The 13,681-nt window shown below is 38.9% G+C and overlaps 2 protein-coding genes across 2 annotated transcripts in view; one reads left to right on the top strand and one right to left on the bottom strand.

Moving 5' to 3' along the window:
* Window positions 1–13,681, bottom strand: part of CYFIP1 (cytoplasmic FMR1 interacting protein 1) — a 78,197-nt gene that overhangs the window by 18,821 nt on the left and 45,695 nt on the right. The window contains exon 23 of the mRNA XM_086768899.1: window positions 11,618–11,705. Within this exon, the coding sequence (XP_086625025.1) occupies window positions 11,618–11,705 (88 nt within the window). The remainder of the gene's footprint in view (window positions 1–11,617; window positions 11,706–13,681) is intronic.
* LOC104480323 (fibronectin type III domain-containing protein 9) lies at window positions 2,065–7,064 on the top strand. The gene is made up of 2 exons (XM_086740664.1): window positions 2,065–2,398; window positions 5,068–7,064. Exon 2 carries the CDS (start codon window positions 5,203–5,205, stop codon window positions 5,836–5,838), a length of 636 nt encoding a protein of 211 aa, XP_086596790.1. The 5' UTR covers window positions 2,065–2,398; window positions 5,068–5,202; the 3' UTR covers window positions 5,839–7,064.

Here is a 13,681-nt window from a genome sequence, read left to right as displayed (position 1 = left end):
TAACAAGAGAACTAGAGATCAAAAACCCATTTTCTGAACCAGGCAACTCCTGACCTAAGTGGGAAACTTCGCATATGTTACTAAATCACACACATAGAAAATTAGAGAAATTTTATCATGCTTCGACAATCACAGAAAGTTATAACCAGCAATTTATTTCTGCAATGTGAAAATTCAAGAAGTTGCCTGTACTGAAATTTACTTGAAGGATTTCTTACATGCTTGAACTTCTGTCTCCATTTGTGTGAAGAAACTATACAGTAAGACAGCCTGACCTGCAGAAGGTAGGTTTTTTGAGGGGGTTGTTTTTCTTATCTTGAGGGTCCTGGTGAACAAGAAGATGACCACAAGACAGTAGTGTGTCCTCATGGCAAAGACAGCCAACAGCCAGCATGTCAAGGGAGGTGATCCATCCCCTCTACTCAGCACTGGTGAGACACACCTGGAATGCTGAGGTCCAGTGCTGGGCTCCCCAGTACAAGAGAGACATAGAGAGATGCATGGGAGAGTTCAGCAGTGGATCTCAAAGATGATTAAGGGACTGGAGCGTCTTTCCTGTGAGAAAAGGCTGAGAGAGCTGGGACTGCTCAGTCTGAAGAAGAGATGGCTCTGGCATACCACATCCACGTGCATAAGTAACTGATGTGGGGAGTAAAGATGAAGCAGTGCCTTGTGACAGGACAAGGGCCAACAGGCAAAATCAGGGAATTTTTTACACAAAATTTTTTACAATGAGGGTGGTGAAACACTGGAATGGGTTGCTCAGAGAGGTGGTTGATGCCCCATCTCTGGAAACATTCAAGGTCAGGTTGAAGGGGGCTCTAAGCAACCTGATCTGACTGGAGATGTCCCTGCTCCTTGCAGAGGGGTTGGACTAGATGACCTTTAAAGGTCCTTTCCAACCCAAACCATTCTGTGATTCTATGAAATCCCATTTAAACATCAGATAAAACTTCACTAGTATGAGAGTGGTTGAACAGAGAGGCTGTGGAGTCTGTCCTTGGAGATGTTTGAGATCTGACCAGACACGTCTCCAACCTGCTGCAGGTCACCCTGCTCTGGACAGTCCCCTGCTCCGTCAGTCTGGGAAGCTCTGTTCTAAGGACTGTAGGCTCGTGTTGATTTTGTGGAGGAGGGCTGTTTCCAAATACTCAGTCATCTTTTCTGTGAACACAAACTAAAATAGACACCTGGCTAATTATTAGACTCCTAACACATGACACAGTCCTGCTATTAGGTGGGAGCTGGCTAAAAGGCTAAACTCCAAACACACCCCACCAGCTGGGCAGCCTGAAGCCGCATCCCTTTAGTACCTGTGCATTTGCATCGCTTTCTGCTTACAGAAAAGGAGTCTGAGGCATTGGTAGTGGAAAGAACTGTAAAATCTTAAGAAAATAGGTGCAGATTTATACAGTTGTCCCTAAAAGGTGAGATTTAATCTCTTGCTTTTGATGTTTCCAATCAGGTAGTTCTCCACAACAAATGCGTCCAAACTACCTATTTCGGCTATAGCGCGAGGAAAATTTTACTACAGCAGGTTAAAGCATTTTACTGCTGTGAGGTTAAGGGGAGGGAGCTCCTCTTCACACAGAAGTTCATCACAGAAAAGAAAGCCCTAAAAGCATAACAATAAGCAGCCAGTCAATCTAAAAATACATCTTTCTTTAGGTAACCCTCATGGAGAACTATCTAAAACGGTCCACCTGTAAACACTGGATTAGTGGAGCTTTATAAACTGTGACAAGGAATTTAGGAAACCATCAGATGCCACAGCCGCTTTCCCCTCATGATGCACAAAAGCATAAAATGCTTAGGGAAGAAGCCATTAACAAAGCTGGAGGGGAGGAAAGGAAGGAAAAGGAGAGGGAGCTCTGGGGGTTTTTTTCTAAGCTATGCTTGCTCCCTCCCCTACTTAAATAAAAAAAAAGGAGAGAGAGAGGGAGAGAGAGAGGTTACTAGTTGCTGATGTCATCAAAGTGCTAACATTAATCACTCACAGCATCACTGGTACAGGATGAAGAGCATATAACAGGGATACTCAGGCACTGTCCAAGGGGAGGCAAGCAAGAGAGGGGGAAAAGACATTTTTTCTCCTGCATGTTCTTCGAAAAACAAGGCAACAGCATCTTTAGAGAAGATGTGATCTTGTATGAATTTAAGTGGAAGAGACAAAGAAACCATGTCACCAGCAGCATCGGAGAAAAAAACTGAAAGCACCAAGCAATGAGAATTCAGTCCAGGGAATCTGAGGGGAAGAAAAGCAAACTGGCAAGCAGAGATCAGGCAGGAAATAACTCATGTGAAAAAGGTTACAGAAAAATTAGTGTTTTTGTCATTTTTCGCAGCAGCAGCATCTCATATGAAAATTCTGTTCTGAAATTTCCATCAGGAAGTGACGGTAAGTACTGACTTTATAATCTATAAAATATCAAATGGGTTTTCCAAACATTTACATCCCAGTAATTATATATGTTCTAATAACTGATGTTTTGTAATAATAAAAAAAACCCCCACTATTACTGTTACTTAATTAAAATCCAAACAGTCAACTTATAAATTGCTGTGAGGATGAAACTATTGTTTCTAGACTGTGTTAGGAACTGTTTTATAACAATAAATTATAATTTGAAGTAATTGGGATCTACCAGCTAAAGAGAAGACAAATGAGCAAGTAAAAGCTCTGACTTTACCAATGCACCTGATTTTAATATCTGCAGAAGTTGGGTAGATGCTTAAATGTGTCTGTCTAATAAATTTATTTGATAGCAAACTCAATTCCTTTATAGTGTTGCTGTATCAAGAAGGGTGCACTTACCACACAATTAGGAAGGCAGCATCTACCCAGATCAGTCATATCTAAGGTTTTACATTGCAGTGCAAGTGAACATGCATCTTTTCCTTCCCATTTCCCAGTAAGTACAATCCAAAAGCCTTGAGCAACAATTTTTATACATAAACAGTCACAGAATTCTTACTATCAATGTAATGTAACAATCAAGATCCCACTAAAATAATATATATTTTGCCAGCCTCCTACCTAATATAAAATACAATAGAAGTATTACAGAATAATTTCAGCATAGGTTATGAGCAAATGTTCTGAACTTTCTTAATCAGGAAAATTTTCAATAGTAACCTGTTATTTACCCAGGAGACTTAACATCAGAAATCTGATCATTAAAAAAAAAGTAATTTTTATAACAAAGTCCTAAACAATAAAATACAGTGTTACTGTCACAGGAATTAATGTTCATTAAAAAAGCAAGAAACTTTTGCAGTGGAAAAAACTTTCATAAGTGCCACTAGAAACTGAGTATTAAACTACAAGAGAATCAGATTAAATTGCCGAGGTAGGCTCTTTTGAAAAAGTTACCCTCAAAACTCTAAAACAAAAAAAAAACCCACCCAACAAACAAAAATATCCATTAGATGTTATTAAGGTTTGTTTTGTTATAAAATAACAATTTTAGTTACAAGTCCACCAAGGCAGAAGCCAACTTTTTGTCCTGAAAGGAAGATATTCTTTAACAGAAGCATTTAGAAAACTGCAGAAAATAGATGTTTTCCTTTCACTATTTACAGCAGTAACAGAATCCCAAAATATTGGCAGGTTTTCTAATGTGAATTTTATTATGAGGAGGAATATTAGTTCAGGGCAGACAGACTATGCAATTACATAGAATCACTGAGCACAGAAAAGAGTATTAGTTATATTTTTAGAAATTACTGTTTATCAATAAGGTATGCGATAGTGAATACTGTGTTTCACCAACTAAGCTTAGCCTGAGAAGGCTTTTCCAAGAGGCCGACTAGCACCAAGACTAAATATTGTGATTCTGATGTCACCAATGTACGATCACCACAGCCGCTGCTCTAGCAGTGGCTATAGATGTGCTAACTCACCAGCAAAAAACGGAGAGTATCAGGGGATGAGAAACTGATGTAAAATTATAGCGGAGACAACAGAATATCTGTTGATGTTTCCATATACTGTTTTGTTTTTCCACTGATTGTGACAGGCAAAAATCAAGACACGTGAATGGTAGAGAAATTTATCTCTCAAGATCCACTCTGGCCACCCATCCCTTGCCACTCGACGTAAGAAAATTCATTGCTCACAAAAGCAAGCTTTGAGATTACAGAAAACAACAAATAAACAAAACAAAATGCAAGATACTCAGAGTAGAGAGAAAAGGAAATGCTTTCCTTCCTTTAAAAACCAAACAAATCCAAACCCCACTTATCAACATATTCATTAGGCAAGTATTTTGTGTGACACAGAAAGAGTTAATTAGTTGGATGGTCAAATTGTCAGTTTTTAGTTTAATGCCAAACCAGACAGCAGTTCAATTCAGTTTAGAATTCAATTACATTTTTTTTTAATGAGAGTTTGACTCATAACATAAAACTATATTAAATATTAAGCTTTTTTCCCTATTAGAAATGTTTGTTCTATTAAAAAGAATACTCCACCATTGCTCCAGGGGAGAGAGGCATTTATTAACGCATTTGTTTAAACTTCTGGTCATCTGTTTTTCAGAGGGCTATATATTTCAGAAGTACAATGCATATTCACTTCTCCCCTTTATAGTCTTGAAGAGGTTTTGGTTCCCTTTGTGTTACCTAACCACAAATTCCTTAAAACAAAAATACCCAGTGACTTTATTCTAGGGACTGTCCCAAATACATAGGCAGCGTGTATACCAAAGTTGACATAGAGGCAAATTTTGAAGGGGATGCTGAGGGCCAGCATTCCCTCGTTCCCCGTTGCTAGCACACAGTCGTCTGAAAAAAAAAAAAAAACAAAACAAAACTGTGAATGGCAGTGGTTTCCCAATTGCAAATTCTGCAAAACACACCATCTCAAGGAGAAAAGATATAACTGATCACCTGGACAGGCAGCAGCTCAGGCTGAATTTCTATAAGCATTTATCCAGCCTGTCACTTGGGAAAAAAGTACACAGCCTAAAATACTCCAAACTCTATGAACCGCCAACTCTCACTTCAACGCAGCAGTACCAACAGTAAGAGTACAGTTTCCTAATAAACTCCTTTCTTAAATTACAGGGCACTAGGATTAAGATTCGCACGACATCTCCAGTGCTGCAACTTCTCAGTTACCTCCCTGGGGAACGACCAGCTCCCCTTTCCACAGTGAGATCAGCATCGGGAGAAAATAAAACCTACCTAAGCAACATCCCAATGGGAATAACAGTCCAGAACATCACAGGAAACACGGCAATGGTAATTTGGCCAAAAATGGCCAGTTGTGCTGACAGCTTTTACAGCGTCATGTACCACCCTAACTGGAACAGCATGCTATCCAGTTACTCGAGAAAGAGCTTTCAGAAGGAAGAGAGGGTACCCGCCAGTCGCTCCTCCTTTGTTGTTGAAAACCTGACCCCGCTAACAACATACATCGTGTGCGTGACCTGCCAGTCTGCCAACCCCTCCAGTGACCAGTGCCGAGTTTTTAACACGCTAGAACGAGACCCAGCATCTGCAAGTAACACCAAGAAAGAGCTGGCATTGGGCATCTGGCTCACCAGCAGCATCCTGCTCCTCATCATCGCTGCAATCCTCCTCTACGGCTGCCTGCACCTCCTGTGCCGCAGAAGACGCGAGCGTTTGCACAGGCAAAACGGGATCTCTGAACAAGACCATGGGAAGGCGTGGACCAAAAGTGCGGTGTGCACCTCGGAGGAGCTCGGCAGGGAGAGCCAACTGATGCAGGACACTGAAGAAAAGCATCCAGGTGGCATCCAGCTGGCCACAATCATAGAGAATCCCTCAGCATGCAAGGAGCCCGTCATGCCAACTTCCAAAAGCCAGGAATGAGTGCCAACAGCAGGACAGTGCTCTGCTATAAATTAGAAATCTTTTGTCAAGGAGGAGATTTTTACTGCATACAACATCCCAGCTGCTTCAAACGCATCACATGCATTGTCAGTGCTCACAACGGGGAGCTCCAACTGCTCACCGCAGCGCTCGCAGCTGTACCTCTGGTGTCACATCCCTTTCCCACAGCACATATGCAGCCAGAGGCACTCAGAGGCAAATGTTCTGATTCCCAAGAAGGGAGTACTTCAGCCACAATCTGTTATTTAAAAATTCAGTATGTAGCAAATAATCAGTTTATATTTTGAGAGGATTTTTTGGGTTGCTTTTCTTTAGACTAAACCAGCAAGCAAATATAAAAATGAATCAAAAGTGACCAAATTTTTTTTTTTTTTTTTTTTTTTTAGCTAGCATAAATTAAAACTGAGTAGAAGTTTTCGGATGGCAACCCACACAGCTACACTACAGGCAATTGAAACACACACCGAGTGTACTGGTTTGCCAGTGTGAGTTTTACCCCCACAATCCTGACTGCTTCTCAAGCTACACACTCACACTACGCACTTCATTGACCATGGTGCTCTCCATAGCTCCCACCTGAATGAGATCAGTCTCAGAGTGCAAGCTAAACTCACCAGGATTTTAAAGGCATCCTTTAACCTGTCTTTGAAATTTCCCGTCTAAAAACTTAAGCAAGATAGCAACTCTGTAAGGATACTTCTAGTGAAAGTAAGGAAATATCCTGGGTTATAGTATTTTGCACTCTTCTGCACCCACCACAAGCTACCTTCTGCTCCCGTCACCAGCTACCTTCTGCTCCACAGGCAAGAGGCTCCCTGTAGAGGAAACAGAGCTCAGAGAAGCAGCTCCCGGCCCTTCCTTCTCTCCTTCCCTTTCAGTTGTAATGACAAAACTCATTCACCAGCTGCAAATTTCTACCCAACTGCCCAGCACGTTTTGTCTAATGAAGGGGCAAGGAAGTAAAAACACGGCAAAACACATTTTATTTTTGTAACAAGCAAATCAGCTGATCGTGTCACTCTGCCTTCAGCTTCACGGCAAAGTGCCAAGCAAGGCCCTTCGGACAGAACTCTCTTCACCCTCACAACGTGACGAGTCTTGTCTGGCTTATGTCACCCTGTTTTAAACCTCTTAAGTGCATTTGTGTTCCATAAAAACATAATAAATTTTAGTACTGCTATATAGCACGGTATGTCTAAAAAACTGATAGACTGTGACTGTAAGTATTTTAAACTGCTATTGACACGAACATGTGGGTAGAGTCAGCTCTTGTTGATGCAGCTCGGTTGTACCAGTAAAGGCTGGAGGATTGCTGGCTGGGTAGCTGCCATCCCTTCCCATTGTGCCCTGGAAGCACTAGTGGTGTACAATTTTGGCAAGACAGCGCCCGCTGCATATTCCACAGCTACTGCATTTTGACAACATTTCCCACAATTTGTGAGAGATATCAACTCTCATATTGCTAGGAAGACAGGAGCTGGCATAAGTTTGATCCATCATCTTTACTTCTTTCAGTTAGGATAGGTATGACACAGAAATGGTTGCTGAACGGATGCGAGTATTACTTTTAGAAAACATTCAAAACATGTCTTCATTGTGCTGTGTTAGCAATAATGTGTTCCCTACCCTTTACATAGCATTTCCTCCAGCTGACACGTGTTTTACTTTGTCATACACACCAGTCTTAAATAAACTGTGAAGATGACAACAGTTTACTGCTGTTTCAAATGAAGGTGTTTCATTAAACAAATGCTGGAAAACTCTCCTCAGAGCATGAAGCCAATGCTACAAGTTTATGGCCAAAAAGGGGCAGCCGGGTAGGGGGGAGATAAAAAAATGTAATCAAATTAAACAGTAACACTTCTCTGACTAGGATTTCATAAAAGAGATAAAAGATTATTTTAATGTCAAAGGCATGGAGCCAAGAGACATATATTCTCATCTCTGTCAAGATCCTGGGCCCTTGAAAATCTGTTTATTTCTCTGCATCTCTGTTTCTTTATGTGGGTTTTAGGGCAGTCCAATATATACACTTACATGCATTTATATGTTATACATATATGTATCTACCATGCTGAGAATAAGGAGCAGTTCAAACTTAAAGGAGTTTTGAGGCAATTCACCTACTGAATTTTGTTATTTATACACAAACACACACATATAAAGACACACCTATATATCCAACTGAGAAGGCAAGGAGCTACAACAGAAGTGTTCCCAGGAATGGGATTTACCTTATCTAACTATAAATCCATTCCACCTAAGAAGTTTATCATGCATTACTTCGATAAACATATAATCTCAAGAGCATGGATCACCTCACACCCACTGCAAATGAGCAATGCATAAGGAGTGTCATTTCAGGACTTCTGCACTAGCTTTAAGAACTCATGTCATCATAAACTCACAGAGCTACAAGATTCTCTGTCTTTTGCTCAGAAGGTTTTGGTACAGATTCATTCAGACTGAGAGACTTGGGGTTGTTCAGGCTGGAGAAGAGAAGGCTCCGGGGAGACCTTGTAACAGCCTTCTAGTACCTAAAGGGGGCTTACAAGAGAGATGGGGACAAACTTTTTGCCAAGGTCTGTTGCAATAGGACAAGGGGTAATGGTTTTAAACTAAAAGAGGATAGATTTAGATTAGACATAAGGAAAACATTTTTTACAATGAGGGTAGTGGAACAGGTTGCCCAGAGAGGTGGTGGGTGCCCCATCCCTGGAAGCATTCAAGGCCAGGTTGGATGAGGCTCTGAGCAACCTAATCTGGTTGTGGATGTCCCTGGTCCTTGCAGTGGGGTTGGACTAGATGGCCTTTAAAGGTCCCTTCCAACCTAAATTGTTCTATGATTCTCACAATTCTGTGTTTTAATAGTCCAGTTTTAACATTGGTCTAGTAAGGGGCAAGTGCTTAGTCTGATGGTTAGTCTTATATGACATAGCTAAAAATAAGAACTGACAACTAAGATGCAACACAGTGCAAACTGATGTTTATTTGTGCACCAGCAGTAGATAAAAAACATTATATTCACACTGAGAAGTGTTTTCCAAAGGACTCTTTTTCACAAAATAAATTGAGTTAGCATCTGCAAACAGGAAAATCTTTGGAAAATGTTGTATAAGCCAGAAAGGAAGCTCTTAAATTCTGGTCAACACAACCTCTATAAACCCAGGTACTTCATTAACATGCAAAGTTTGTTTCAAATCCCCAGAAGAGACTCTTTCTTACATTTACATTATTAAGTATTTTATGCATCCAGTCCACGTTGCCAAATTTCAACCTTCAACTCACTTCATTAATCCTACACACACTTAATCTGAGTAAAGGGATTTCAGTGACCATGCTCAATGAACTTTTAAAATGCTCCAGCTCACTTAAAAGGCTGACAAGCTTTTGCAGGTTGGCTCCTTCCCACCTGACAGCTCTGCTCTCATGTCAGCCAGGACAAGTAAATTGTATCCGTGGGTTTGTGTTTTGCTAACTGGATTAAGATATCACTCAGAAAACTTTAGATGCAATGGGGGATGTGACACAACTGTCCATGCTGAGCATCAATACACATTAATATAGATCAAATGCTTTGATCCATTTAGAAATATCTGAGAATATGTGAATCCTTTGAGATCAAAACTATTAATTTCTTTAATTACCCCTAAGCAAGGACATTGCTTGTGCAAAGCTTCTGCACAGAAAGTGTTTAGCCATTACAGTCCAATATATGCTTGTATGAGCATACGTATACACAAGAAACCACAATGCCTTTGTCTTGACCTAAATAAACACCACGGATTGCTGAAAAACCCCCAAAAATCCAACCTCCCGAAAAACCCCAAAACTCCAAACCAAGTAACAATAAAAAAGTCCAATAAAGAAAATGAAAAAAAAAATATTCCTTGGCTATATGATCAATACAAAGTGCTTACCTGAATATCTTTAGTAGTTTAAGAAGACTTTATTGTCTTGTAAAGAAGACAATAAAATAAAAATACATAGCTACTCCATACTCCTCTATTATCCAGTCAGGAGGCAATTCAACAATATAACCGTTAAAGGACACAAACAAGGATGTGCTCTGTGACAAGCCTAGCTATATAATACATAGAATAATATCCTGCAATTGTATCACACGCTAGAATGTGTAACCTCTATCACATAAGAATTACTATGTCACTTTCTATATACGGTAGAAATGTCCTCCTAAAATTCCATTCAGAGATTCTCAATTCCAAAATACATTCGATTCAAGAATAAAAATATACTTTTGTAAAAATGTTAAACTACAGAGAGTCAGGAATATAGGCATATCTAGTTATGAAATGTGCTCCAGAAAAGCATCTAAGAACCCCCTTGATTGCTCCTGCTCATATAGGGAAAAAAAAAAAAAATCAGATTTCTGAAAATGTATAGCACTCAGAGTAAAGATTACTAAACTAATTTTAATAATGTAACCTGACAAATAAAAAAGGGTTCCTCAGTTAATCCTCTGTCACTCACCCCACTGCATCATCACTTATAAAAATTACGTTAGCAATCCCTACTAAATTCAGTGATGTTTTTGCTCTTTACACTACATCTGTTGAATTCCTAAAATAGTAAGGAACACAATAATTCTAATGTAAGAAAATCCTATTTTCCTATAATTTTCTGTTCCCTGTTGGAGAACAATTATATAAAACACTATTCACAGTACCAGACAATCAGCTGTTACATTTCACATTAAGGACCTGTGAATCCTTTTACACCTCCTTTGCATTTTAAAAGCATGAAAGTTTTACAAATGCAGCAGATATATTAGGAATGAAATTTGTAACTTCTGATCTATCTCTTCAGCTCTCAAAAACCAGCTTGCTGGGCAAATCACCTCACAGAGATTGCACCATATAACTAGGATATGATGTGCAGAAAGTAACAGTAAGACAAGGACTAATTATGCTCATGTTTAAGTAGGAGCTAGATAATGAAAGTAGCTAGACATGAAAATGACACTTAAAGTGCACTTGTATGAATTACAAGGATAATTGAGTTCATAATTTTTAAAACTTTTTCTTTTTCGTCAACAAGCCTCTAATGTGATCCTTATATTTTTATTGATCTTTTTAATACTTTCATTTTTCCTCCCTGATACTCAGGAAAACAATGCAAAATGCAAAGCAAGAAAGATAATGCTAATATAGGAGATGAGATGGCCAGAAGGCCAAGTTCATCACAACAACTTTGAGGTCCTTGGGTCGAAGATGCCAGATAAATGCTACATTTTTTGGGGGAAATAATTTAAGCAATTTGGTATCTGCTAGTTTAGGACCGCCAGAATCTATATTCCTTTTAAGTCAGATAACATCTGAAGCAGTTTTTCCTATCTGTTCCCTTTCCTCCTGCCACCACAGTCTTCATCAGTGCAACAAGGGAGCAGCTGCACCCAAGATGGGCTCTTGTTCTCACTTTACCAGATGACTAATTAATCTTTTATTTGAGTCTGCTCTGCCACTATAAGCAACTGTGCAATGTAAGGTGGTTGAGAAAAGATCTTATTTTTAGTTACGTCATGTAAGACTAACCATCAGACTAAGCACTTGCACTTTGGCTGAAACATATGGTGAGCTTACAGCAAAGTCTGAAAAAAAAAGCGTACGTTGAATTTAAAATATTCATAAAATGTATTTGAGTCCATTTTTAATAACTTTCATATTCCATAAATCCTATAATTAAAAAAGATACCTTTAAACATTAGCAAACAATAAATACAAAGGGAATTAAATCCAACCTTTGATCCATAAAGATACTGCGGCTGTGCATTAGGCTGCTTATCTCTCTGAAACTCCTGAGAAAATGGTAGCACGGTTCGAACAAATCTATAAAAACAAAATAAATAATTCATTAATTATACTCAGGTTAGTAGGCGTGCACCTAATGCACCTTACCCTGTGTAATACTGCTTTTGTCTACATATAAAATCTAAGCCAGACTGGTAGCCTTTCAGTCCAAGACAGCCTGCATTGCCCAAAAGCCTACACACAAACCACAGTGCACTTCTCCATCACGTACTGGGACCCTGCTCTTCCACTGCGGCGCAGGGTCCCTAAATATTTCTCACCTTCACTCTAGCCAGTCTAGCAAAAAAAGGAGGAACAACGAAGTAGCAATAGCCTCTCACAGACAGTGAGGAAGTTCCTTATGCTTCCAAAATTTAAGTCCTTGAGAAGGAACTACACCTTGAAAGAAGAACACCACCTTTGTATTTAATGTTTTGGAGCTTTTACTCCCAAAGAATCTCACAGCAGGAGAAACACTTTAGGCTAATACCTTGTAAAAAAGTTAGCAAGAAAGGTATAATCCTTGTAGCAAGATCAATATTTCAAAAGTTTAATCATACTTCAGTGTGAGCATATACCAATACAAAACACGTTTAGTGAACAGCTTTACCTTTGTATATTTTAAGAGAATGACAAGATAACTACAAAAATATGGAGCACTGCAAAAGATAGGATCAAACAGCCCACTCCAAAATGAGGGCTCCAGAATCTGAAGATGGTGCTTGGGCAGAACTCTGCAGACACGAGTCCTCTCCTGAGGAAGCCCTACAGACCTACTCCCCGATGTTGTCGGTTAACTGTGTAACGCACATTTTGCAGCACTACAGTTTTCGTGCAGCAAGAAGTTAATCAACATCTACTACAATCCTGATTTTGCTTAACTTTAGTAAACTGAGCAAAATTATTGGTGCGTGTGTTTACGCATTAGATGGCCACTTTATTTTTTAACTTGATAAAGAAGATTTATTGGTAAATGGTGCAAAGCCATATATACACAGGGGAGAGGAAAACCAGCTATTTAAAAAGCATACAACAAATGTTTGTGTCAGATCAGGCTGTTCTGAGTGACGGCTGAGTAAAATAAATACATCTAGGAAAAGGTTTCACAAAAGGAAGTTTTCAGTACATTATAATATCACAAAATACAATTGTATCTTGATCTGGTTTTGTTTAAAATACATTTGATTTAATCAACACACAAAATAAATGATTCATTAATAATCTTTCCTAGAAAGGACACAAATTCTATTTTTAATATATCCATTTTCTAGCTAAAAACAAAACCAGTCATGGTAATCAAAAACTATTTCACCCAAAGATGTATAAATTGCACCATGTGCTTACAATTATTTTTACTGTGTTTTATTTCTGAATAATCTGAATCACTCTTGTGAGAATCTATAACTTCAGGTCATGTTTACTCCATACTTCTGTATTTTTTTACCTGCTCAAAAATAGGTATATCCACAGTGTCAGCTACTTCTTCATATGCATTTTAGCCCTGTCTTTCCAAAAGTACTTGTACTTGCTGAAGTCCAGAAAGTGCTTGCATTTAGAGCTTTTTAGGAAAGAAAGATCATTTATGCGTATAATTTTTGATACTCTCTCTACATACAATTTAAATTTAATTTACATTTCCTCAGTTTACAAGTTTTCCCCTTCTCACTTACACAGCAACTGAAAATATCCTCTTGAGATTACTTGAATCTGTTCCCTGCACAGATACTTCATTAACGAGTTTACCAGAGATGTTGTAAACATTTGATGGAATTCAAAGTAATCTGCAACATATGACAGTCCCAGAGATTACTCTGTTCCCCCTTTTTTCTCTCCAAGTCCTATTCCTTTTTAAACTGACATCCATTTTCAAGCCCTAAGAAGAACTCTAAAATGAAAGAAATCAAAAGACACACCATGTCTTTTGAAATAAGTCTGGGTTTCAGCATGCACACGTATTGGGCAAGAGCTGATTTTTTTATCGCTAAATTAAAATCCTCCCAAGAAAAAGAGTGTTT

Source organism: Chlamydotis macqueenii, chromosome 1 (genome assembly GCF_036417535.1).
Source record: "Chlamydotis macqueenii isolate bChlMac1 chromosome 1, bChlMac1.mat, whole genome shotgun sequence".
Lineage (NCBI taxonomy): Eukaryota > Metazoa > Chordata > Aves > Otidiformes > Otididae > Chlamydotis > Chlamydotis macqueenii.
This window is presented reverse-complemented; position numbering and strand designations above follow the sequence as displayed.

Bases quoted from the DNA above. Each gene is read 5' to 3' on its own strand.
- LOC104480323 (XM_086740664.1), top strand. From the start codon at position 5,203: ATGGGAATAACAGTCCAGAACATCACAGGAAACACGGCAATGGTAATT.